We start from the raw sequence: 27,751 nt of genomic DNA on the forward strand, positions 1-27,751 counted from the left end.
GCTGAATTGCACGTTATAAAACAGGAACAAACTTCCAGTTTCAAAACAGAAAATTCCTGAGGTGCAAAACCCCAAAGCAAAACACAGACTGGTGAACCTGCATCTGCACTGGGTGCTATCACTTCAACTGCAATGCTGCGAAGACATACTAGAAGCTGTTTTTTTTAATGAAACCTAATGACTCCCTCAGCAGTGATGATACCGTTGTTAAAATGAAGAGCAATTTTATGTCTTTATAAGCTCTCAAGTGCACAATTTGAGTACGAGGACATTGTTCAGGATCAGATTTGACCCTGAAATACAGAAAGACAGTTGACAGAGCAGTGGAGTAAGGAAACATATTACAGATAAAGTTTATTCCAATTCATAAAGTTTTACACACACAGTACATGTCCTAGGACGTGTGTGCAGTGTTCTCTCTCCCACACGCACTCTCTCGCTTTTTCTCCATAGAAACTAAATATTTCTTGCAGGAAATAATAACCCAATCACAATGCAGACATGTCAGGGGAGAGGTAAAGCTAATCTAAGGGACATGAGCAGACAGTGCCCACGGTTCTTTCTGCATAGATCAACCTGATGCAATCATAATGGGTAAAAGGTGGGTCACAGTCAATGAAATCCCTGGTAGAAGGTGGCCGTGAAGTACAAGATGCCGATTCGGAATGGAACACTGGGAAGCCTCTCAGGAGGTGAATGGTTCTTGAGGAGCTGTGAAACATTCTTGTGGACCAACACACACACAGAGGAGACAGAACCTTCACTCCCTCACAAGCTGTCGGGAAGGGCCCATTCAAACGGGAACCTGAACTTTCTCTGTTAGAGTCTGCAGCAAGGGCGGAAGACCATGGAGGAGGTGCCTCCATGGCACGCAGAAGAGACGGTAAGCCCAGCACAGCTGCTTACATGTCTAAAATGACATCTGCTCGTCCCCACACACACAATCATTACCACCTTTCATGTGAGGGATATGGAGCCATTAATCATTCGGACATTCAGCAATGCTGTTCGACTTCAATGGCCAATGCACATAAAACTCTAATGGTCAGCTAGGTGAAGTACTTTCTATCACATACATTCACCACTGGGGGGCACTATTGTTAAGGTTAATATGAAAAAGAAGCAGATCTTTTGCATGTTTTACACATGGTGGCATAATTGCATTCAAATCATGAATCCCAGAGACTGACATTTATATAAATAAATCTGATCAGTGTCAAGTTGCAAAGACTTGCTAAAATATGCTTGGACCGAGCAGATTGCTGCTTGTGGCTACGATAATACGATTACTGCAGCACCAATGCACTTAAAACAAGATCAGAATCTCTCACAAATATAAGTGCATGATGAACAAATGTAAACACTCTCAAATAGTAACAGTGCACTCCACAAACACGTCAAAGTCAACTTTAATGTCATTTCTGCTCACCAGTGAGAAAATGCAGTTTTGTTACGGTAGTTTCAGGTATATTTGATTGCCTTACAGCATTTTGAGATACTGTTGAGATGTGCGGTTATAATTCACCAATATGCGCAGGTTTGACCTATTCACTCTGCCGTTCACACTCCCCTAAATGGTGCCAACTGATGACGTAGCCTGGTCATTTCTGATGCTGAACAAATCATCGAATAATAAACCTAGTGGTACCTAGTGGAAATAAAAAGATACAGAAAGGAAGCTAAAATATCACAATATGAATTATGCATCTGAATAAATGGAACTTGTGAATGTAGGAAAAATTCCACTTTGTAAATTCACATCCGTGTCTTCTCTTACATGAGTTTTTATTTATGAGTCAGGCACTGATGTTGGACAAGAAGGCCTGACTCATAACCAATATTCCATTTAATCCCAAAGGTGTTTGCTGGTGTTGACATCAGGGCTCTTTGGAGGCTGTCATTCTTTTGCACAGAGGTGCAGTCATACCGCCTTCTGCATGCTGGATCACGGTTGGAAAAGGGATCGGTACCCTCGTCTAATACTTTGTAAATCCACTTTTTGCTTTAATTATTGCCATCAGTCTTTTTGATTAAGTACCAGCTTTGCGCACACACACTGGAGAATGTCTGCTGATGCTACCTTGCAGCTCAGTCAAATTTCATGGTGAATGGGAATGGACTTCTCTCGTCAAGACCACAGATTTTCTGTGAGACCTTTGCATTACCTTATAGTACCATCAGGTGAATCTGCCATGATCATCCAGTTTTATTCTAAAGCAACCAAACCCACTGCGTGATGGCAGGTGCCGGCTAATTAGCCTTGTGCGTCGTCTGGAAGGTGATTGGCTGTACTTTAGCAGGTTTCTATTGGTCACTTTAAAAGTCTGATCGCTTATAGAAGCCAGATATTTTACTAATAAAACTTTAATAAGTGTTAATATTTAAAAAAAAAAAATGTTATTCTCACTTTGATGATGATTTGTAAATACAGCTGGAAAAGTTAAATGTAACCATTTTTATTTAATTGGAAGTTTCAGGGAGTAATGTGACAGAATGTAAGGATTTGGACCGGGGACGATGGTTGTAGGTGTTGTATCTGAAGGGATTACATGCGGTCTGTAATGCACAACTAATAAAATGAACACCAGATTCACTAAACACAGCTCCTACCTGGGTTCACTCTTTTCGTTTTTTTTTTTTTTTCTATCTGTAGCTATCAAAGTAGAACATTCAGGGTTAAAAACATCTGGTAATGTAGCACCACACGACAACATACTACGTTTCCTCTTCGGTGACCATGTCACTCTTTAAAGGAGCCAGTTAAAATGACCAGCACTCTTGTTTAAATGGCTTCAGTCATGATAGGGAGGATTATTTTTCAAAGCGGAAAGGTTTCAAAAAGGAAACTTCTTCCACGGAAGAATGCTCTATAAGAAGGCAGAATTTGGACATACAGCAAAGCTGTAGTGTGAATCATATATAATAAAGCTGTAGATTTACAGTATACCATTAGAATAAGGATCTGTTATAAAGGGCAGACCAGGGTAACGTTGCGTCCGCAAACGCGTCACGTGAAACGTGTTTAACTTCCGAAGGAAATACATGTCCCACAATGCAGCGACGCTGCGCCATTGGTAGCTGGAGCTGTCACAAGCGCGCGCAGGTGCCCGGGTTGCACGGGCGCAGTTCACCTCACAGAGAGCAGAAAGTCGACGAATAGCGGGTCGGGCTGTAAATGACTGAGAAGCGGAGGGGAGGAATGTTCTGCACACTCTCACTTCCAGAAGGAAGCGATACTAGTGCGGCGCTGTTGCTGCGCGTTTCTGAGAGCCGCTACTAACTGCGTACTGTCTGACCTTCAGCGGGTAAGTGATCGCCCGGTTGCGCCGCGTCCAAACGCGCCTGAGCGCAGTTCCGACAGCGCTGCTGAAGTTCGCGTTTAGGCCAGGTAAGTAAGTAGTAAGTAAGTGTGTGTGTGTGTGTGTGTGTGTGTGTGTGTGTGTGTGTGTGTGTGTGTGTGTGTCTACGTCTACGTGTTGTTCACAAACTGCTGCGAATCGCTTTAGGTCGTTGTGAAAGTCGTTGGATCAGTTATTGCATCAGTTGTTTCATTTGAAAGGAGGAGACAAATCGGAAAAAAAGACGCAATATGAAAGTGGAGCGGATAAATTGACTTTAAAATATTGTTTATTTTGTTTTACGCGTAATAACTTGGCCCAGATCCCGAGCGCTGAGCTCCTGTATTAGCGGTACTTGAGCCGCGTCTCCAACTTTAGACCGCGTTCGGGATACGCGTTACGTAACGCGAACTTTGCTGGAGAGCTCGGCACTGGAGCCTAATGGAGACCTAGTGAGCAGCCTTACAAGGCTTAACCAGCTCTATTTACACACAATGCGTAGCCGAGAGCAGGTTATTTTTATCGCTGTCCGGCATGCTCCGTGAAAACACTCGACTTGGCGCTGTCGCTGGGAGCCGAGCGCACTACGCTTGACATATTTGGCACTGTCCGGGTCGTACACGGGCTCCGTGGCCACATGTGACTGTGTGAAGAGACTGTACCGACGCAGTTCTCATGCGCCGGGTGTAGCCTTTTCTCTAAATAGACGTGTCGAGTGTCTTGGCGTATTTGTTTATGATCAGTTATGCGGACAGTTTTGTTACATCTATGTTTGCTTTCTGGCCTATGGTTTGTACCTGTTTAGTGAGCTCACTGTAAATATACTTCACTACTAAACTGGTGGTGCTTGTGTGGAAAACGGGCAGTACTACAGTTTATGCTTAAACCATTATTTACAGTTGTCATTTAGTATTGGTACTGAACATTATTGGGTGCGTATTGACTTGCGCAGTGTGGCCTGATGGTATTGAAAGTTTATATATAACACCCATACTGTTCATTGTTAGTCATCATCCTCCTTCAATTACAGACAGAATTCTTAAGTGCAAGAAAAGGTTGAGGGTGTTTATGTAATTTGATTAGTTCAACGGTGCAGATACATGTAGAGAAGTCTAAAATCGTTATCACACATCACTTATAATTCAGAACGGGTTGATTAGTTCCATGCCTGCTGTGCATGCTTCAGTGGACAATGCCCCTTGTCATATTCAAGATGCACACTTAGAGACAGAGTGAGATGCGGGTTTCTTCATATGTTAAGCCTCCTTGTGCATTTCAGTCAAATTACACCGAATCACATAAGGAAACTATAAGGTGCCAGAAAATGAGAACTCCGTGAAGCTCAGCTCAGATATGCTTCTTACCGCCACCGCACGTGTGTCTCCTCCCTGCTCCTGGGAGACGGGGACATCGTCACGCTTAGCCATGGCAAACCCAGAGACCGTTTCAATCCTCCATGTGGACAAGTACGGCTGGAATTCACTGCGTGCACCCTCACAGTGCAGAGGACAGCCGCGTGTCTGTTGAAGTGAGCGAGTGACTTGAATCAGATCAGAGATGTCGAAACCGCAACCTGCACACATGGGTTGCCCGCAGTGATGTCTTAACATTATATCATAATTTCTGGCAAGTTCAGCTCCTCTTGTGGATAACGTAAACCACAGATTACATTAAATGTGAAATGTCTCGTGTCTGGTAATCAACGCTGTGTCATCAATTATTATAACGCTATTTATGTTTGTAGAACTTCATGCCTACATTTTCTTGACCACAAAGAATATGATGAATTGGCTCTGTTCGTGTTTATTCTCCTCAAAAATGTGAAGGAAAGACTGAGTTCAAGGTTTACAAACAGTTTAAAATAAGTCTTGAGCAGATTTTAATGTTCCTTTTTTTTTTTTTTTTTTTAAATAGCTCTGATGTTTTTTGCATCTCACACTAAGGATTCATTCAAATCCACGGGTAACCCTCACTGTGTGAGAGAACTGAGCGTCAGGGCCGCCAGCTAGCTGTCGTGAGGGGGCTGATTTAAAATATTAACCACCAGTGAGTCACGCTGGAGAAGTGGCTGCCAGTGGCCTCTGCTCACACCAGATCTTACGAAGATATTTTCACGTTGTGGCCTCGTCCTGCAGCCGTTCCGCGTGCTTCTAGTTCCTCTGTGGTAGAGAGCGAGCGAGAAATACACATACTGTCTCTATAGTGCAGTGGATTTCCCCAACACGTCACAGCACTGGTTCACTGAGAACACAACAAAACATATCCCCTAGTGTGAATACATTTCAGTTTATGCCATTTTCCAGGCCACGTTATGAGACTGTCGATGTTTGCAGCTCACCTGTTCACCCTTATGCCATCTTGGCTGTGATTATGACCACCACCAGCCCCTCACTTCTGGTCAGACCTGCTGGGCTTGTTCCTCTGTGCGGTATCTGGGTTGATCTGTGGCTCACATCAAGCAACTTCTGAGAACTAACAGAGTCTCTCGTCTTGGTCTAGTGCTGAACAGTGTGGACTTGCGCATCCAAAGGACTTGAGGCCCTGATGCAGTAAATACACGTTGTGTTTGTTTTTTGGGCTAGCTAAGCCTAGGCCTACATGACAATAGAGTGGTGAATCACAGTTGGAAAAAAAACTATAGTGCATCCAGTACAATTGTGGAACATAGATTGTCCTTTCTGACTGTAGTGCCTGCCTTAAGATTAGTCAGTTACAAGCCCTTGATTAGCGTAGCTTTATTAAGATAGTCTAGTGTGGGTTGTGAATCACAGTGCCAGTCTAGGCAGTGGCTGTGTGTTGCTATGGAAGCGTGACCCTGCTGAATTGTGGCAGTAGCGGATTTGTAGCGAGGCTTCCGCTCTCACACTCTTTTCCTTCTTCTACGCCGTGCTGTGATTTGCACACGCGCTAGGCTGTGAAGTCTCTCTCGGCAACCACAGACCGAGTGGCCCTTCAGTTTAACTGGTGTGGTGGTTTTGTTTTTGTGCCCTTTCACCTTTTTAATGCCCCCCCCCCCCCCCCCCCCGCAACAGTGTCTGGTGCGTGTGGTCTTTTCACATTCTAGTTCAAGCCCATGACCTTCAGACAGCTTGCAAGGGTGTGTGTAGTCCATCTCCTTCACATGTTTGAGCAGCGTAGCTGGAGGTGGTTCATTGTAGAGGGATTATACACTCTTCCCTTACAAACAGCACTGGCTTGCCATGTCGATGACGCAGAGGTTCTTGCCTTTGGTCCCTTTTAAGACGCGTTAACAGACATCAAAGCAGTTTATTGTCACAGCATTTGATAAAGCATTTCTGTCTCGGTCAAGTGATGTCAGAACATTTGTGGCTTGTTCAGTGTTTAGTAGGTGTGTATGAGCAGTCGGTGTGTGTATGTGTACACACAAGGAGCTGTGCTTAGCCTCAGCTCTTTCTGGAGTTGGGCGCTGCTTCCCTGTCCGTACACACAGCCAGAGTTTGCGGCAAATCCTCCGTACCCCTTCTTTATCCTCTGACTCACTTCACGAAGCATTTCTCTTTTTCCACGCCTCATGCCAACTAGGCAAAGTTTGGCATGTTGGCACGGTTGCCACACACACTCGGGGGGCGGTGGGGGGCCTCTGGATTTCATGCTTGCCACTGCTGAGCTGCGGTCACCCAATGCCCATGCCATCACAGCCCAGCACCGTACAATCCAGAGGGGAGGGGGAGGTGATCCTCTATTCTGAATGCATCCAGCCTGGCCTGCTGCTCTGACATCCATTAGTCAAGCCTGCTGAGCAGATAAGGTTTGATTCTTTCCAGACAGGGGTGGAATCTCGTGCCATACATCAGCCTTAAGTGACCCACCATCTGAAAAATCACAGCAATGCAGTCCAGCCTGTCCCCCCCCACCCTGGACGTTTTTGTACTGGCAAGACATCAGACGCATAGTACGGTTTAATGCTAATGAGGAGAAATCGAAAAAGAAACTCATGCTTTTGTGGTGTCTCATTCTTCTCTCCCTCACTTGAAAGAGCAGAGGGGTAAGAACGAATAAAAACGCAACAAACAGTAATGGAAGACTCGCACGTGTATGCGAGCCAGAATATGATGCTCGTGCCTCCCCTCCTGATTGGCCGTTGCCAGGAGCACAACAGCCCCTTCTTCCTAAGCACAGGCAGAGGGCTCACGCCCCTGGCCCTGTAGTCCGGAACTGGGCTGCTGTCCGAGCTGCTGTCTGCGCACGTTTTTGAAGCCGTTTATTTTGCGTCCGACTGAGCTCTACTAGTCCTGCGAGGGTTTGCGTGGGGCACATCCAGGACTTTTTGAGGAAAGGTTAAAAGATGTAGGGTATCCCAGCAGTTGCCAGAGATTACAAACAAAACTGCAAGGTGACAAATCTTTGAACAGGATCCAACTCTAAAAAGGGGGTTGGGGGTGTCCAAAAACTTCAAAGCCAGCAAGTGGAGGTATAATGGTACAGTTGTAATTTTAAGTGACGCTGGAGGTCAAAATGTGGTGGGCCTCCAGTGCAGGTGCATTCCTCAACCAGAATCAGCAGAGCATAAACAAACAGGTTCTGGTTACTGTAAGTTACTGTAAGTAATTCTGTTTAAAAATAAGACAAGGCGCATTTATTTGTGTAGCACGTCATCTACAGTGGAAATGCAAAATGTAAACAGTCGTAGAAGCATAATTGTTACCTCCAGAGATTGATCACCTTAGAAATGGAATAAAATGACAAAACAATTTTTAATTTTAAAACAAAAAATTAAAGTTGAATATAGTTGATTTAAATAGAAAAGGAACATTGTAAATGAAATAAAATGAGAAATTGAATGAAGTTGAATTAAAGTTAATAAAAGTTTTTAACCTGAGCCAAAAGCCTGGCCAGTTAAGAATGTTTTTAGTTTAGATTTAAAACCGTCTGGGTTGGGGCTCTTCTGATATCCTCTGGCAAGCGGTTACATTTAAAAACAGTATACTAGCTAAACACTGCCTCTCCATGCTTAGTTTGTACCTTGGTCAGAGCTAACTGACTATTTATTAATGTGAGAGTTCTGCCCGGCTCACAGCACTGTAGCATGTCGGATAGATACACTGGTCTTATACCATTCAGCAATTTATAGACCAGTGATAATATCTTAAAGTGTAAGATATTTAATGTGGGTGATGTGTTCCCTTCTTTTGCTCGTAGTGAGAACTCTGGCAGCTACACTTTGAATGAACTGAAGCGTTTTTTTGATTAAGTTGATTTCAGAGCTAATCTGTTCACAAAGAACCCCTAAAAAAAAGTCGTTACTGTAATGGATTTTTGAGTGTTGTGTTTCTGAGATTCATATTAGCCTCCACAAACCGGACCTATAGAGGCTAATGGAGGCTAAACTGAACATAATGGGTCATTTCTTCTTTATGAAATGAATGTCATCAGGAACCCTCATGAACAAAGCTTGTTTTGCAATTTTGCTGCCTACTCAGTGCCTACTGTATTATGCATTCTAAGACTAACACTGTATCTGCGTTAGACTGCCATTTCGAGTAACTGTGTTTCTATGTTAGTAACTATGTGCCCCTACGGGTCCATAATCAAATGCACATACAGAAATGTTTCGTTAATGCAGTCCTAAGCAGGAACAGAAGCCATGATGCAACTCAACCCTTCCTTTTGGGACACTTCGAATGTTTTCAGAGTGAAAGTCTGCTATGTGCCGGGAGTCACTCAGATATTGCAGCTGGTATCAGGATTAGTAAGATGAGATGTCTGGTGTCATAAATGTGCTATCAAAAAAGGGCAAATGAATTGTGTAGAAGGCCAGCTGGGTATTTCACAGCTACTATTTGTCATTTTTACTCATTAACTTGTATCTGAAATGGAATATAAGTGTCAAAAGCACGGTAATCTGTTCATCTGCTCAGTATGTATCCCCAGAGCAGCGTGCAGTACGCCATCCTGTTATTAAAAGTAATCTACTCTGCTTAACACAATAATGATTATTATATTGGAACAATAATGACTTGTATTAGTGCATGTTAATGTTTTGGTATAATCCTGAAATACACGCACTTATTGATGATATTTAATGCATATTAGTTTAGTTATTAATGCCTCACCACAGATGCATAATGTCCTACATACTAAATGCTATAAAAAATAAAGCTGATAACTTTTTTTTAAACAAGGTAAACAAGTTTTGTTTTTTTGTTTTGTTTAAGGTTTACAAAATGAACTAGGAGAACAGACTTGGTCTATGAGTACACTGCAACTGAATATGCTGTATGTGCGGGCCAGCAGCCCCGTTCACCAGACGGACACGCTCGTGTGTCTGTCTGTCTGTCTGTCTGTCTGTCTGTCTGTGTTCATGCACAGCTGGCTAAATGTCACCAGATATAAAGGGCAGTTTGGTTTTCATAGGTGAGTGATGACCTAAGTCCTCGCAGTCCGTCTGAGTCAAGCATCACGAAAGCACTTTTCCTGTAAGTGCCCTTTTAACTTCCTCTTAAAGTCACTCCAGCATTATTCTTCTCTCTCTCCTTCCTTTCTCTGTTCTTTTGCTTTGCGATCTTTTCCCTCCTGGAGGAAGGTCAGAGTTGCATCAGATGAGGGTGTTCTGCACAGAGACCGCCGGTATAAACCTTGACTGAATAGTCGCAGACAGTTGACCACTGAGTCACTGAATCGGTTGACCTCTGAATTAATGAATCGCCAGATAATGTAGGCGCGCCTCCTTTTTCCTTGAAAAAATAAGGAGTGGATTCTTGGAAGTGAATTTTGTATTCGCGTACACAAGCGATGCAGCAGCCCAGGTAGTGGTGCGCTCCCGGTGAAAACGCCCACACAGGCTTTTTGCATCCTAAAACACTCACCATTCTGTACATTGTGTACATACATATTTAAATATCCATATATACATTGTGTATATAAACATAATTATACTTATATTGTACAGACACTGTTAATATATTTTGTACATATATAGAATATATATTTCGCAATGCACCCCTGTTTTCTTTTCCTCAGTTTGGAACGAGCACTCCACCATTTCACTGCGAGTTATACTGTGTATGACCATGTATGTGACAAATAAACCAAACTTGAACTTGGTGTAAGTGAAATTTGTCTTGGATGTTTTGGAAAAAGTTTGGATGACCACTAGGCGGTGACAAAATGCCGTTGCTGCTGTCGCAAACGTTATTGATTAAAACGTGCTACTGTCTCTCTTTCCAAGTAATAATCTTCAGAGAAGGAAGGCTCTTGCAGTGTTCCGGCCCTTTGTCCAGTGAAGTAGATTTGGTGCCATTTGGTAGTGAAACGAGGAGTATTCTGGAATTTTTACATCACAGTATAAAATGTATATACATTTTAAAATTTAAATGCTTACGTTTTGCGTCTGCTGAACTTCACGTGGAGGCAGGAGAATTGGTAGGCGTGACACTCACATGGACCATCACATGTGCAACGCAGCATCTTCCTTTTCGTGCGTTTGTTCTTTAACCCCTTTTGCGTCCCCTGACCCCCATGTGCCGTATGTACGTGCTACACCCAGTGTGAGCCGTGCCTCCATCTTGTCCTGTGATCCAGCAGACACGAACGCACACGCCTCGCTCCTCGCTCGCACGCACAGAGGTTCCCTGAGATAGGATACCGCAGTAGGGAAGGGGGCTGGGGAACTAAGGGCCCTTGTTCCTGTTTGAGGCCGGCTAGCGGCACTTGAGTAATTTAGGGGAAGTGGAGGCGGACGAAGAAGGGAGCAATGGACAGAGAGGCTTCATGACTAAGGCTTTCCCAGCAAGTCTCTCTCGCTCGCTCGCTCTCTCTCTCGCTCTACCCCTCACCCACCCTCCCTCCCTCCCTCTCTGTGGAGCCTCTGTGCCGTTAAAGAGAGCTGCTCCAATATGAATGCTCAGTCTGAGCTCTGTTTGGTCAGCACGAGAATGCGACACGCTCTGAGGGCCGAGTCTGCCGCAAGCGTACAGGCTGGATCTCAGCAGTGACCGAGGGCAGTTCACTGGCGGGCAGCGTTGCCCCAGATCGTCCCTCTGCCCTTCCTGGCTGTGTTGTGGAAACCACTGCGAATCTCAACCATTTTAATTTTTTCTTGTTATTGACATAGGGATTTATGAGAACATCGTTACCAAGACGTTTAGGCGTACTTGCATATTAAGGATCTTCTGGGCTCCTGAAACTTTTGTTTGAGGGCAAGGTAAGAGGACCGCATCACATTTGCCTAAGGTGCTGCCAGGCTTGTAAACGAGAGGATTGAAGTTTTCTGTATTTTGAACATCACCGCTGTTGAGTAGTGGCTTTTCTTGCTTGACGACACGCACGGCTTCAGGTCTATGTTGAGGGCCAGCGGGGCACCTGTGCACCTGAGTGACATCAATGTCCTGTGTTCTCCATGCTAGTCCATGAGTGTATTTGTTCCAGTTGTACACTTTTCATTAGCTTGCACTTGTCCCCCAGCATCTGGCGTGGACCCTTTTGACCTGGGCAACATCAGAGCCAGTGTGGCTCTGATAGTGAGGCAGGCAGGTAGCATAAAGGACCACACTGGAGACAGCTTGGTCAGAATTTAAACCCCTGACACCCTCGTACCGAAGTCAACAATCCCGAGTGATCGCAACATCAGGAACAACACGAAAATCTCAAGAAATACCAAGGGCTGAAAGAAGAACTAGAAAAGATGTATAAGGTGAAGGCAACCGGCTCTGTGGTCATTGGAGCACCAGGGGCTGTGACCCCCAAACTAAGAGAGGCTCCAGCAGATTCCAGGAACAACATATGAGATCTCTGTCTAGAACAGCTGAGATGCTATGTAGGACTCTCCAGCTACCAGACCGCTGGCAGAGGACCTGGGCTTTAAAGAAAAAGTCCACTCGGGGGAGGGATTTCTCCTGCTCACGCTCGCTCGCTCTCTCTCTCTCTCTCTCTCTAATTAATATATATATATATATATATATATATATATATATATATATATATATATATATATATATATATATATATATATATATATATATATATATATATATATATATATATATATAATGTGTATATATATATATATATTTTAAAAAGTGCATTGTTAATATTTCAAATTTTATCACATCCACACACACACACACACACACACACACAATGCTTTAAATCCCATGCCCATGGGGAAACCAGACCAAAATAAATAAGATGGATGTTATTGCTTGTGTACACCTGTTGCAATGATCTTTCCGCGCAGTCAGGGGCTCTGTATCAGTGCTCACACAGGGTCCTGCTCATGTAGCCAGTGCGGAATTAGGGCTAGGGTCAAAGTTCAGACCTCTGACCTCTGACCTCTGCAGTCTCCCAGCACCGTGCGCGTTTTCCTCCTGTGTCTGGGCTGCCATCGGCCCAGCTCAGGGGACTGTACAGCGCCGGGTGCGGAAAGACACATGGGTCACTCTCAGCACTCAGCGGTGATTGTGGCTTTGTCCTTGGAGCAGAGAGAGCAGGGATGTAGAAAGGCGCTGAGAAAGCTCCTTTCCACGTGCGTCGCCGAGCATGGCCAGCTTGGACCACAGGGCATCCGTGGAGAATAACCTAGGAGTAGATGGAGTTAATATGTCAATAAGGTGTCCTGTTGGTTCGGGGTGAGTGTGTAAGGTGAAGTTAGTGGTAGGACTGGGGTCTCATGTTAGAATTAAGGTTCGGCCAGAGGCACTGGATCTTTTTTTGCTGTCTGGCCTCCATGGGCTGTAGGCACAGAGACCACTCTGTACAGGTCACACTGAACTCGACTGGAAGTTCAAAGTAAAGGGCTCGATGTTTTTATCTGCAAAGGCAGTTTAAAAAGCTGGCCGCTCAATGGATATTCTAGGAATATTGCTGCCTGTAGCAGTAAAAGCTTAGGTCTGCGTCACTCAGTCTTGTAATTATGCGATCATAACATGATTCAAACGGCATTCGTAATTTCCTAGTGACTTTTCCTCTGCAATGATGGGAACAAAAGACTTTTCATCCAAAGCTATGGAGTGAAGAGTCGTCCGTGCTGGAGACCGCAGAGGTGCCCTGTAACAGGGGTCAGACCCTAGCACGAGGCAAGGGCCGGCCCATGCCCAGGTCAGCTCAGACGGATTCTATCAGAAATGCATGTTAAAGGAGGGAGGATTTGCTGTATCCAAGGGGTGTGATTTTAGTGTCAGTCATAATGACATCGGTGGGGATTTTTGATTAATATCTTAGTCTTGCAAAAAACAAACCAAAATCCCCCAAGAATTTTGGAAAAAGGACTTTCTGAAGGATCTCTTGAATGTGTATGTGAAATGAACATGATTTGGAGTTAATAACAGTGAGTGATTTCCATCAGGTATCATAAAATTCAAGATGCAGATTTGGAATTGGAATTGCACTGTGCAGACGCGCACAGAGACTCCACTGGAACTGAAACCTGTAGTTGTATTTTTTATTTATTTTTTTTGCTGCTGTCCTGAACTTTTTTTTACTTGCGGTAGGAAAGAAGTGCTCCTCTTGTGGTTTAAACTATGGCCATGTGCTACTAATAACAGTTATTCATAATGGTCTGCAAACTCAACAATGGGTTAGCAAAAATTAGCTAGGATGTTGGTGTTGGACAATAGTAATGTACTCGTGCTTTTACATGTTTGCGTTTGAGACTTGTTTATTTCTGTATTCTGCTTTTTGGATTCCACCCCCCCCCCCCCCCCCCCCGGTCACATGACCGCCGTTGCACATTTCCTCCATGGCACATGCAGCCAATCACCACACAGCCAATCTGAGCAGGGGGAGTAACACTCGGAGTATAGCATTATCCACCTTTCTGGTGCATGATCTCACAGACACCTGTGATTGGACAGTGTTGCAGTGATTGACAGGTGAGATTGAGTGTACACCCTTCCCTCTGTGAGAACAAGGAACTCACAATCTGCCAATGATGAGATGAACACTTTTCTGTTCCACCACTCAGGAACTGTGTTTGAGGGTACCTCCCAACATACACGGCTCCTGGACACTTCAGCAGTGACCCCCACTGATACAGATAATAAACAGTATAAGTTAAATATTTCCATGGCATGTAAGTATGTGCATTTTTGTTTTAGCCATATGGACTAAACATTTTTAAAAACCATTGTGTGATGGACAGCTGAATTGGTCAGGATTACATTCTCAGCGCAGCAGAAAATCTCTGTATGGAGTGTGTCGTGGTTGAGCTGATCTCCATGGCGGCATTTCTTCTCACTGATGTGTCTTTTCTGGAAGCCCAGATGTTTAGACAAAAATGAAACTGGCTGGCTTGCAAACTAGTAGTTATTTGTTTTGGTCTGTTGACACCACAAATGCCTTAAGACAGTGAAAGCAGAAGTCATAAAGATCAGATGCAATGTGATCCGTGTTTCTTAAATACTAGTAATGAGGTCACTCTGATTAGTCCTGACTGCATTGCACATGATGGCTCTGTCATATTTGGGGGAATTTTAATCATGGGACATATCAGGACATTTTACAGGACATTTTATACAGTCCTCAAGCGTGTCTTCAAGCGTGCGTACGTTCCCTTCACGTTCATTGCTGGGAGCCTCTGTGAAATCGCATTGCGTGATATTATGGTTTACGTTCCAATTTCCCTTCTTACACTTTCTAGTTTAGGCATGGCTTGCATTTGTAACACAGGCCATGCTGACTGCCTAAACCTAGTAGAATTTAACCAATGAAGTGACGTTTCAGTGAGAAGTCCTGAAGCTAGGTTCAGCAAGCTGTGGTGCATCTGACACAGCGGTCTTTTCCAGGACTCCAAGGTGCAGTGAGTTTTGATTGCATCTTCTGATACATGATCACGAGGATTTAGCTTGATCGTATTATTTTCGTCCAGAACGTGAAGGAGGAAGGACGGACTGTTGCTTTACGTGGCCGCACACGCGGGCGAGCCGGTTCCACGTGGGGGCCTCGACCTGGCGGGTACGCACTCAGCATAGAAGCACAAATGGCTCGAACCTACCGCCGACACGGCTCGGCGCCGCGCATACCCCAGCCCCTGGTTGCGGCCGCCTGACGTGCCAGTGGAACCGGGCGTCCCTGAAAAGAGGAACAGAAAGCGGTGGGGTGGGTTATTTTGGGCCTGCTTGCTTCACTGCCATACTAGATGGGAGAGAGGTGGGGAGGGGTGAAACTGAGGTGTAGGTGGGAACAGAGCCAACCCTGGGGCTGTGCAGGCACAACCGGATGCCTGTGGGCAAAAGATGAGGAGTGGCCCCTTGAGTGACGAAGAAGCGAAATGTGACCAGTCTTGGTCATATCTAGCAAAAAATTGTCCGTTTGCAGGGCGCATCCTTGCAGGGTGTGCCCACATACACTAGTGCCACAGTTGTGCACATCAGTACAAAAATCTCCTAGATCAGATGTTTTTGTATGCTTTTTTTTTTTTTTTTTTTTTTTCCCCCCTTTTCTTTTCTTTCTTGGCATGGAAAACACTGCTGCCAGTTACCCACAATTCATTTAAGTGCGTCCCCATATTTGGTTAAAAAAAAAAAAAAAAAATCAAGCTGAGAAAAGCAGGGTTTACATTAGCACTCATATGACCTCTCTGTGTGTGTGTGTGTGTGTGTGTGTCACACTCTTAACCTCAGTCTGCCCCCTCTCTTGTACTGCCATGCCAAACAATAAATAAAGGCGTTCTTCGTCCCCTCTCTCCTCTTTGATGTGGACGTGCGGGGATGTCATGGCCAGCTCTGACAATGGTGGACCTTTGTGGAAGCTCCAGCTTTTCCACCGTGTTCCCGTTCAGTGCCGGCTGAGCTCGGCATTCCGCATGGGCGGAGTGGGGGGGCGTTGTGCGACAGAATCTCGTCACACTGAACGGCAGACTGCGAAAGCAGAGCACGTCAGTATGAGCCCGGTAGGATGGGTGGATTAGCTGCAGCACACTGTTCACCGGCACTCTAGTGTGGCAGCTCCACAGGTCACTGCTGATTGGTGGAGATCTGAGTTACACACCACAATGCTTTTGCCTCAACCACACTCACGTTTGGCCAACTGAGCAAACCTGGGCGTACCTGTAAGCCGCTATGTCACTGGACACTCGACTCGGTTTGTTTCTCAGGAAGGGCACATGCTGTCAAACTGAAAGATACTAGTCATTCTTGCTAAGAGTGTCTGTCAAATGCTGAAAATGTAAATTACACTTCTGCTACTATTTAAAGGGCCTGTTTGCAACCTGTGGGTGCCCAGACTTCAGCCAGCTGGTGCTAAATTGAATAGCATTACAGAGCAAACAGCATCTTGTTCTCCAATTGCCTGACCCCAGGTGGTCCACGCCTGAAGCCTGCTCTGCTGTAAACCAGGCCAGCTGTGTGTCCACTGTTCCAGAGCCAGTCGGTTCTGGAGCGCCGCTCTGCTGGACTGGAGCCAGTTCCCGGCCACTGCGCTGGTCACAAAGCGCGAGAGTGTGTTGCGACCGGCCGGCACCACAAAGCCGGCAGTGTGTGGCCCAGCCCGCCCCATTCTGCCTGCCCGCTGAAATGTACACTGTGGACTAAATGCTGCTTCAGTGCTATCTCAATAGGCGCTGCCTGGCTTATTGTACCTCGTGTACAATAAGCTTTTCTCCATAGCCAGCCATGGCCTCCCAACTCCCCCTTTCCTCACCAAGACCAGGGACGAAAAGCAGACATGACTTAGTATATCTTGGTACTTTTTTTTTTTTTTTTTAACCATGCCTTTTGCTGCATCATTTAAGGGGAGCAGATTCGAGACGCTCCTGCTTCGTTGACACGCTCGCCACGCGGCCTGAAAACAGCAGAGTCATGGCTGTGTGCATCGGTTTGCCACAGCCGAGCAAAAAAGGGGAACTCCTCCTCGCCGGGACTCCCCAGGACCCCAGTGGCCGCAGGGTGTGGGCATTTCTGGTGGGCGTGAGGGGAGGAGGTGCACAGCAGGCGGGTTTAGGGGGTGTTTCCTGCACGGAAAGGCCAGTCACATGAGTGCTGAAAAACAGAAGGGCCACATGACTGTCACATGACTTCCCCAATCAGGGGACTTGTTTTGCTGTTTTGATCCTTATTTATTTGGTGCCCACTGTACCACTGTACCACTGTCACAATGAGAGGACCTGCTATTATGCTTGAATGACTGACTAAAAATAACACTGGTTAATAAGTCATGCCATTATTTAATGTGACCTAATGTGATTTATTAGAGACGTGAAACACTGTACAGAGCATCTGCAAGTTATGTTGATAAATAAATCTGACTGTGGCTCATGCATTAAACGAGTCACAGTATTGTATGGATTTATGCATTTTATGATCTTGACTCGCACCCTGTGACTGAGACTCTCAGTATGTGCCTCCTCATCGTACAATGGCAGCAGTAGCTGACTGCATACTCGCACCTTGACCCCCCCCCCCCCCCTGTTCTCCAGGTCCCCCTCCACCTCTCGGGCTGGACTGTGCAGCAGCTGCCCGGCCCCCGCGCCCCCCGGCCATGGCGTCCCGAATTGGCCTGCGCCAGCAGCTCATGCGGGACCAGATGCAACAGGAAGAGCAGCGTGAGCGTCAGCAGGTGGCAGCAGCGCTACACTACATGCAGCAGAGGACGCCCGGACCGCCGGTGGCCTCGCCTGCTATCAGCGCCCCCATGCCCTACCAGACGCCCATGCAGGTGCCCGTGGAGGTGCTGAAGGTAAGCCCAGCGGGTAGAGCGGGGGCTCCCAAGGGCCCGACGCAGAAGGGCTGGCTAGCTACTACGTGGCTAGTGGGGATGACCAATGCGAGCTGCTTTCCAAGCAGGGCGTTCCGTGTCGGCTTGGGAGTTTGCAATTGTTCATGCTATAGTCATCTACGTAATCAGAGAGGGGTGGGTGGGTGTCTGTATGTCTCTGTGTGTGTGTGGGGGGGTGCACCCATCCAGACAAGGCAGGCTAAAGGGCCCAAGTTCCTAATCCTGAAGAAGAAGAAGAAGAAGAAGAAGAAGAAGAACAACAACAACAACAACAACATTCAGATAAACCCGTTCTGTGCTTCTGTGTCCCAGCCCAAATGGAGAAGCTCGGGCTTCAGGAGGTCCGGGCGGATTAGGTCAGGCTAACCTCCCCTTATGAAAACCGACTGGAAGAGCAAAAGAGGGACAGATCTTTCGAGAAGAATGCGGTGGAACGGCAGGACGGCGAGCCAGTCAGAGTGGCGTCGGAGGAAGAAAAGCAGCAGTGTTCGTAATGGGACATGTTCTTACAGAGACGTCACTCCCGGGATAAGAGGCACGGCTGCCGTGCGTCTGATGCCAGAGACCTGTCTGCCCGGGACGGATACGCACGTGTGCAAAACTACACGACTCCTTCGAACGGTTCCTGTCGGTGCCATTTCGTTCCTGGTTTTCCGGACGACTGCAGGAATCCTCCTCCATCTCGAGCTGCTGCTACGCACTTTGCCTCACACAATGCATGACAAAATGGAGGGGTTAGGGTAGGCGGGGGGGGATAACTGACACGTCTTAAGCGTTGCCTGCGCTCGGCTGCCAGCTCTGAAGCGCTGGTTGCTGGCGGTGGAAACACTCCAGAGGTTTACTACTCACTCTGCTTTAGCCATCAGCTGCTGGGAACGAGCACCTCTGATCTAGGTTGCTTTTTGTGCTGTTTAAGAGTCGCTTAAAAAAAGTTTCACAAAAGTTTCACGAAAGTTTCCACGGCATGTCAACTCAAAAGAAGCCCAAATGTGACTTGGCTTGGTTTGTACGTAGTTCGCATTCCTGAGATTATTAGTGGTGATGGCTGTATGCTATTGTTTGTAGCCATAATGGAATTTAACATCTGATACTAATCAGCGTCTGTTAGAGTGATTTACCTCGTTCTAAATAGACAAAAAACTGAGATTGCGTCGCAGACTCTTATCAGCCTGGCTACACGCAGAGGAACATGGATTGCATAAGAGAGGCAACTCCAGTACATCACCTTAGCTGACATTCTAACCGGAGAGGTCACACCAGTGGAGTTTAGCAGGGTGGCTCGTTCGGACAGTGTTGATTTGAAGAGGAGCTAAGTGAGACTGGTCAGCCCCTTTTGGGTCCATACCATGTGACCACGACCAGACGTCCTAGCTGGAACCAGGAGTGCTGAGACTCGGGCCACGTGCAGGAAGCGTGTGGAGTGAGTCACAGCGGTCTGGCCAGGCACGTTACCTGATGGTGAACCGTGGTGGCTTGTGTGTCACCAAGGGCCCTTCGTCAGCGGTGCCACCCTGGGGCACCGGAGGATGTGCCAAGCACATCGTTGTGTGACGCTATGGGACCTGGGGTTTGTCCTGATAAACCCAGGTCCCGTATCATGCACGGTGATCATGACCACTGTGCCAAAGCATGTTTTCTTTCAGAACATGGACTGCTGTTCCTGGGTTCCTGGCTGTTCCTGATCGTTTACGTCACTGTAGGAGAGGAGGGGTGTCCAGTCATGCAGATATTCAGATTAATTGAGCCATATCTGGCTGCACACGAACACAAACATTCATACACACACACACAGAATTTGACTTTTATCCTTATACCCAGTGACTGTAATTTAATGGGTGAATACAGTTCTTTTGTCATTGCAACATGTGATAGGTTCACGGTGTTGAACCAAGGCCTGGGCAGGAAGGTCACCTATAACCTCTGGCTTTGAAATCCAGGTCTCAGGTCAGTCTGATGGCCAGCATCTCACCATCAGCAGGTGCCTGTGGGATTTTGGGAGTTTGTCCACCCAGTCAGTGTAATAGAAGTGTGTGAGTCACTGAGCTCGTTTGTCAGGCTGCAGCTGGGTAGTTGTTCCGGCACGTTTAGGTGTAGTTCACGTTGCGTTTTACGTTTTTAAAAGCGGATTTTGAGTTGCAGGGCGTGGGCCTCGCCGTTCCTAACCCCAGCCCACCCCCTTGCCTCTCCGGCAGGTGCAGACTAACCTGGAGAACCCCACCGACTACCACATACGCCAGTCGCAGCGGCAGCAGGTGAAGGAGTACCTGTCTACCACCTTCGCAACCAAGCAGGCAGTGCACGCTGTCGTCCAGCCGTCATCCCCCAGCATGCCCCAGGGCCAGCCCGCCAGCCTGCCACCCCTGCCCTCGCCTCGCACGCGCCCTGAGCAGCTCATCACCTCGGCGGGGAACAGCGCCCCCAACAGTCCCATGGCCACACTCAACATCAGCTGCAACCACGAGAAAGAGGTACAGAGATCCCGTCTGCCATCATTCTAAGGACACTTTCCGTAAAGAACTGGGCTGAGTGTTTGTTTGGATGCTTTAAGAACCCCCCCCCCCCCCCCACACACACACACACACACACAATATGGTCATTTGTTTGTTTGTTCATCCCTCCATCTCTCTGTCTTATCAGAGCAGCAGAGGCTTCCCTTCCCCTACTTCTGGTTCTCGGTATTCCAAAGTTCAGCGAATGCTGCGCGCTAACTCGACTCTTACTGTTCACGGTCGCCCCTCCCCGTCCCTCGCCCCTGGTGCAGCGTGAGTGGGTATTATGCCACCCGGAGTTCAGTGTTAACTAACCAAACTCCGTCGTCATTGGAACTTAAGTGGTCAATTATAGCCATGGTGGCGTAATTAGAGGTTAAAGAGTGACGGAGATGGCAGAAGACACTGGAAAGACCTTTAGAACTTTGCAGACTTTGGTCTTTCTCCACATCTTCTCCTGTTTAAGTACAGGGTAGGATGAGTTGATTTGCATGGCGATACTACACTAACAGCATCTGAAGGGATAGCTGTGTGTGTGTGTGTGTGTGTGTGTGTGTGTGTGTGTGTGTGTGTACCTCGCTTTGTCCGGAACTTCGTGTCTTCAGCGAAAAAACTAGAGAATTTATTTTTTTTTAATTATTTAACTTTGAAATGGCCTAACAGGTTGAAATGAAATGAATAAATAGACCTTTAAAATGAAGCAATAACCATTTCATTTTGGGATTCTGTTCTTATTTTTCATTCTTGACTTCTGTTTTTAATTGAACTTATAAATAACATTATAAATATTTCTTTCCTGTTTGTTTGGAAGATGGAAGACGTTATTGATGACATCATCAGTATGCAGTCCAGCTATGATGACATACAGACTTATGTCGACCCTGTGGTACAAATGCCAAACACAGTAAGTAACACTGATCGCCTTGATGCACGCTTTGATTTCGGCCCCGTTGTTTTGGCACACTTGGCCCTTTTCAGGGCATGAATAATACAAATAAATAAGTGGAAAATTGAGTGACCGGGCTGCGATGGGAGTGTACACTGCAGGCCTGTGCCAGGGTTCCTCAATGGTTCTATTTTAGACTCCTCCAGCTCCCCTACTGTGAGTCAGTGGAGCAATTATGCGGAGTCATTTGTTGACAAGTCGCTATCGGGCTTACAGGAAAGAAAAGCATCTTTGTGGATCATCAAAAAATGCCTCGGCAGCCACCCCCTCACACCCCTCGGGCCTGTAGTGTGGTGCTGTTTTGCCACTATGCGAGACCTCCAGAATGGTTTGTTTCTGTTTGCGCCAGGAGCTGTGTGCCTGTGGGCATCGTCTCCCCATGGTACAGCGGAAAAGCGAGGATGCGCATGGAAATTAAGCAGCCGTCAACCTCGCCTGTGCGCCGCGAGGACTGGCCATTAAGCATTTAAAGTGTTTAATCACTGCGCTTATTTGTGTGACGTACCCAAGGCTACAGGAGCTACCGCGTTTGTTCATAGTCGTTCCTCTCACTCTGCACTGGACTTTTAAAGCACCTGCTCAACATTAACAATTAAGCCGTTGCTGGTTACAGTTCAACTTGTTTACAAGGCTTTTGGTTGGGTTTGGGGGGGTGTGTGGGTGGGGATGATTACGCTCTGGAGAAGGGGGGAGGGGGTGAGGAAGGAGAAAGCAAGGCTGAAAGTCCAGATGGGGGAAAGTTCGCCATTTAGTGCTGCGGAGAAGCTTGAAGAGGGCCAGTCTTGGTGCAGCTGGGGTTCAGTCGCTCCGGAGAGGTGGGCCGAAGGGCACAGCACAGGCATGAAAGACGCAAACAAAACGTACGCCATCGTGGAGGTGGTCAACGGTGAGAAGATCCAGCTGGTAAGGCTCCTCCATCTCTTCTTGTTCCTTCACCTCCCTCGGCCCGGTGTGGTTTTGTCGGCTTGTAGCCACTGGGTTCTGATTCCCAGAGTTCCATGGGCCCAGGATGCAAATCGAGGGAGGGAGGAAACTTCGTGTTTCCGCAGGCGCTTCGTTCCAGGCTGAGCCCCAGCCAGATCTGCGTTGTGCTGCCAGGGATGGTGTCCAGGAACCGGTGTCTGAGGGCAGTCTCCAGGGACTGTCTCCAGCCACGCTGTCCAGGGAATGCTGTGGGCCCTAGAGGCTTGCCAGTAGTCTGCCTGGCTACGCCGAGTTTTATGTGTACACGTGTTCGCTCCTTTCTATAAAGAGGCTGCAAGGTGGAGAACCATTCCACTCTTCTAAAGTGTCTGTTTGCTGGACTGTGGCCCCTCTGCTGAGATGACCCGTCTGTGCTACAGGGAGTGCATTGATTTAGAAATTGACTGGCTTTCCTCATCGTGGTTCTTAGGTTGTTTCTTGTTGCAAGGATTGATCTTTTGCTCCAAGATGCTACTTGGGATTAATGTTCTGTTTGAATACAGATTGTGGTGTGGGTGGGTGGGTGTGGGAGGTATTAAGAAGGTATGTTCTTATGCCATCACTGGATATGAACAGATTTTCGATGAACATGTATACATCATGTATATCATTAATATATTTCAGCAGAATTTAAGGTGCATTAACTCAGGTAATTAAGATTTTCACGGTATGAATTGAAATGCCCTAGGCTTGCATTTCCAGTATTATTGCTGTCTAATGTGTTCTTCAGCACTGTGTGTGTGTGTGTGTGTGTACTGAGAGTTAGTTTAATGCCAGCATCTGCCATGTGAAGAGGCAGCTTGACGGAGTATGCTGCTTCTCTCTCTCTCTCTCTCTCCCGTGATCGCTGTAGAGCTGTTCCCTGATTGAGTCAAAGCTCTTCACAGAGCTGGCACCCCAACCCACAGAGCGTCTAACAGAACTGTTGTCACTGAGCCATGCACAAACATTCTCGCTGACCATTCACCTAGGTTAATACCGGGGGACAGGTGGATGGCTTCACTCGCCTGACCAGACAATAACCGGCTAGCAGTGATTGAAGGCCCCTTTCCTGACGTGTGGCTTTGGAGCGATTCAAGCCATCTCCTCCACAGCGAGCCGGAGGTGCCCCCTCGTCCGGGCGCGCTCCATCCTCATGCCGTCTGTTCGGCTGTCGATCTCCGTTTGTTTGGGTTTGTGCTCTCCGGTAGCTTTGCCTGATAAGCTATCTGAGGTCTTATCAGCCAGGGTCCGTTACACGCCTCACTGCTCAGCCAGGCGCAATTACATGATGTCGCTGTGAAGAAGGAGTGAATATAAACCAATAAAGATGATAAGGAGAGGCTGGAATGGGTAAATCATTTCTCTGGCCTCCGGAGCAAGAAGTGTGATGTTTTATTTTTTTATCTGCATGGTATCTGTCACTTTTATGGTGTAGCACTAAAGCTATGCTGAATATTGCTCCATAAAATCACTGGTTACAACACACAAATTGGTTCAGAATCTTTCCCTGGTGCAGTAGTATTGGTTTCCTCAAGGAATCGGGATGATAAAATACAGTTGTTGGAAAACATGGCGTGTCTCTGACCCCGTCCTCGCATGCCATTGCATGGACCACACGTTTGCACCCGGCTCTCAACACCCCCGAACCAAGCTGTTAAGGACACTGGACATGCGGTCCAGGTGTATGGGCAGCTGGCTTACAGCGAAACGTGGACCGGCTGGCAGGTCCCGAGGACAAGGTTCGCAAACAAGTCTTAACGTACACGGTTGGCAGACTGAAACTGTGGTTCGTGTCTTAAATGTGTCCCATTCGCTCAGGGGAATTGAGAATTTGCGGGCAGGCGGTAAAGGTTTAAAAAGGATCCGCGGCGACATACAGTGTGCTTTGTTGCCAGATCCCGAAGGGCTCGCAGAACCCCGCTGGCTCCTCGTGTGCCCGTTCTGACTCTCGGGTCGACTCTCTGTGTCTGTGTGTCCCCAGCTTCCTCTTTCCAGTGGCCACATGGACGTGTATTCGGGGCCGGGCATGGCTGGACCTGCCATCCCCATGACGAGCAACTCCTGCCCTGCCAACCTGGCCATCAAGAGAGAGCTGTCAGGTAGGACCAGTCTGAGCCGCAGGGCTCGCCGTGGCCCAACCCCCTGTATCTGGGTAACATGGCCTCTGAGACACCGTGGCCTGTCATCACAGACATTTGCAAGAGGTCAGGTAGCTGACCATGTAAAGAGGATTCCTAACAAGTACACAATCAAGTCTTTAAAAACGTGTTTTAAAATGATAATTGCTAACGATTGCCAGTTGAACGTGACGGATGCCTCCTAGTTTGTTAATGTCACTGTAGAGTGGGTTTCCAGCTTCTGTTTATATGATTGCAAAGGGTACTGGCTTAGAAATCTAAAGGAAGAGAGAAGCGTGGTTTGTGTAATCTTAAAGGACGATTCGTAAAATGTTTTGACCTCTGCAGAGAGGTGTGTGTGTGGCATCATAACACATGAGGCTGGGCGGACGTGTTTGCTAAGTGCTGTTTCAGCAACCTTCACTCATCACTGCTTGTTTTTCATCAAGATGCAGAGGCCAGAGCTTTGGCCAAGGAGAGGCAGAAGAAAGACAACCACAACCTGAGTGAGAATGTTTTACACTTTCTACCCCCCCCCCCCACCCCCCCACCCCACCAGGTTTACAACCTCTTCTGAGTTAAAAGTACATTACACTTTTACCCTGTCATTGACACCCCCCACAAACCCCTGCCACCTCTGGGAGAATTCAGCTGACTGCAGACAAATGCTCTGGTGTATGGTTAACCTGGACCCGTTCTGCTGCACTGGCATTAAACTGTAATTGCCTGTGGCGGTTTGCAAGCGGAGCGGTGAAGGGGTACAATAAGCATCAGGAATGTTGCAGCTTTGTGGCTCAGCTTGGCCCGCTCCCAGCCAAATAAGTGTGGCACTGCTATATGGTGTCATATTTGTTGCTTGTAAATGCTTGATTGCAAACACGGTGATTACAGCGTGAGGGCATATAAGCCCTGACAGGGAAGTGTCACGTTGTGACCCCCTTGGCTGAAAAACTTGTCATTGAGTGTGCAACCTAGTTCTCTGTCCTGGTGCAATCCCTGATGCTCGCCTACAAAGATAAGAACCAACCAGGCCCTCCATACATGATGATGGTGGTCAAAGCCCAAGCCGTACCTCGAGAACTTCAAACCTCAAGTGTGTCTCGGCTTGAAGTCTCAAGGAAGACGAGCGTCGGCGGTCTTTTCTGTTCCGGCTCCCATACGGTGGAACGAACTTCCACTGGCTGTCCTATCAGCAGTCCCTTACTGTTTTCAAACCCAGACTGAAGACTCATCTATTTGTGGAGTGTTTTAAGTGGCCTGCATTTTGGAAATCTTGTATTGCACTGCTATTGACTAATTATCATTGTTTGGTGTTGCACCATATGCTACATTTAAGTACCAGCATTGACTACTGTAGCTAATAGTATCCTAGTTCAGTGGTGTCTTGGACTCTAACCTACTGTACTGGACGCATTCTATGAGTAAATGATGAAGCACTTTTGTAACTTGCTCTGAATAAGAGCGTCTGCCTCAGACGTAAGTGTGCGTGCTGCGTAGCTTTTGCTGACTTTGCTGTGTTCTCCTGTCTTTTCCCTTCCAGTTGAACGGAGGAGGAGGTTTAATATCAATGACCGCATCAAGGAGCTCGGTACCATGATCCCCAAAACCAACGACCTGTAAGTCCATGTTTGTCGCCTTTGCTCCTGCTCAGCCGAACCCGGAGGTTTCGTACAACGTGGTCGAAGTAATGTTTAGTAAAACTCTGCAAATTAACTTTGAGAATTATTCCGATCATATTTGTGTACAGTTAAGTTCGGTGCGTCAAATTTATTTATTTATTTATTTTCTTTCTCAAAACGACAACGGAAGCATGGCACATTTTATAGACTGTTTAGCCAGGGTGGAGTGCACAAATATAGTTCCACTTCATTTAAAGTTCCCAACTTTAATGAAATATATTTATGAAACACTTTAGAAAAAATTCATAACGCATAACTTGCTCATAAAACCTCATGTCTGTGTAAGGATTTGTAAATGTCTGTGTATGACTGATAAACCAGCAGTGTGCGTTGTAAATGTTTTATGAAGTCCTTGAGCGTTGCTCTTAAACCAAGGTCCTGTGTAAACACAGATGGCACTGTGAGCTCAGTGTTCAGTGTGTTTTTCCGGTAGTCTTGCTATACCCGTTACCTCGAGCGTCTGACGCCTCCCTCTCTCTCGCAGGGACGTGCGCTGGAATAAGGGCACCATCCTCAGGGCCTCGGTGGAATACATTAAACGCATGCAGAAGGACATCCAGAGGACCAGGGAGGTGGAGACCAACTTCAAGAGGATGGAGATGGCCAACAAACAACTGTGGCTCCGCATTCAGGTAACCACGCAGTGCCAAACACAAACACAAGGCCCAGTGGCTGGAGTTGGTTCTTGCTGTGTTTGGCTCAAGTGTGTGTGTGTGTGTGTGTGTGTGTGTGTGTGTGTGCGCTCCCGTGCGCCCGTCCTCCAGGAGCTGGAGATGCAGGCTCAGCTGCACGGCCTCCCCAGCAACTCCCCCTCGGGCCTCAACAACATGGATCTGCCAAACCCGTTTGTGAAGCAGGAAAGCAGCCCCGAGGAGAACCGCCTCGGTCCCCACCTCCCCGTGCACCACCACCTAAACCAGCAGCAGCAGCAGCAGCAGCAGCAGCAGCAGCAGGCGCCGCACCGAGGCCTGCCCCTCCTGCCCCAGCACATGCATCCCCATCCTGCGCCGCAGTACCCGCCCATGGGTGGCCCCCAGCCCTTTGACTTTACCCAGTCGCTGGACCTGTGCGACGGCGGCCCCGCCTACTCCGACGGGATGGGGTGTCTGGCAGACCTGGGTTCCCTGGGCGGGGGCGGCGGGTGCAACATGACCCATGTGGGGAAGAAGGACGACATGGGCTTCATGCTGGTGGACGATGCCCTGTCTCCACTCGGGTGCGATCCCCTGCTCTCTGCCATGTCCCCCGAGGCGTCTGTGGACAGCAGCCGGCGAAGCAGCTTCAGCATAGATGACACGGATATACTGTGACCTGGAAATGGCGCGCACACACACACACACACACACACACGGGATCCTTCTATGTACATGCATGTACACAACACAAATCAGGCCAAACATACACTCTGTGTCTGCTTTGTGATCTCTAGTCATACATCTGATTAATTTGCATGCACGCCCACTGACTGAAGGGCCAAAGGAAAAGGGCTATATCTTCAAACTCTGCACTCCCTCATGTTGGTTTGGACCTGATCACATTAATATCATATCATATCATTTTTTATATA

General features: G+C 47.3%; 1 protein-coding gene across 5 annotated transcripts; it reads left to right on the forward strand.

Moving 5' to 3' along the window:
• Window positions 1–3,080: 3,080 nt before the first annotated feature.
• tfeb (transcription factor EB) lies at window positions 3,081–27,751 on the forward strand. 5 transcript variants are annotated; one of them, XM_035520253.2, is made up of 10 exons: window positions 3,081–3,388; window positions 9,714–9,775; window positions 17,710–17,969; window positions 20,201–20,476; window positions 21,309–21,401; window positions 24,370–24,487; window positions 24,955–25,011; window positions 26,046–26,121; window positions 26,669–26,816; window positions 26,949–27,751. In XM_035520253.2, exons 3-10 carry the CDS (start codon window positions 17,772–17,774, stop codon window positions 27,492–27,494), a joined length of 1,512 nt encoding a protein of 503 aa, XP_035376146.1. In that variant the 5' UTR covers window positions 3,081–3,388; window positions 9,714–9,775; window positions 17,710–17,771; the 3' UTR covers window positions 27,495–27,751. The 5 variants fall into 5 exon arrangements, with proteins under 5 accessions (XP_035376146.1, XP_035376145.1, XP_035376148.1 ...); XM_035520252.2 differs by having other exon boundaries at window positions 3,081–3,305; XM_035520255.2 differs by lacking the exon at window positions 9,714–9,775.

Source organism: Electrophorus electricus, chromosome 22 (genome assembly GCF_041902795.1).
Source record: "Electrophorus electricus isolate QZ-2024a chromosome 22, ASM4190279v1, whole genome shotgun sequence".
NCBI classification, from domain to species: Eukaryota; Metazoa; Chordata; class Actinopteri; order Gymnotiformes; family Gymnotidae; genus Electrophorus; species Electrophorus electricus.

What these genes read in the sequence shown, in the direction of transcription:
- tfeb (XM_035520253.2), top strand. Translation starts at nt 17,772, where the DNA reads ATGGCGTCCCGAATTGGCCTGCGCCAGCAGCTCATGCGGGACCAGATG. An exon ending in GAAAGACAACCACAACCTGA is followed by an intron (nt 25,012 to 26,045) that starts GTGAGAATGTTT and finishes TTTCCCTTCCAG; the next exon opens with TTGAACGGAGGAGGAGGTTT. An exon ending in AACTGTGGCTCCGCATTCAG is followed by an intron (nt 26,817 to 26,948) that starts GTAACCACGCAG and finishes CCCGTCCTCCAG; the next exon opens with GAGCTGGAGATGCAGGCTCA.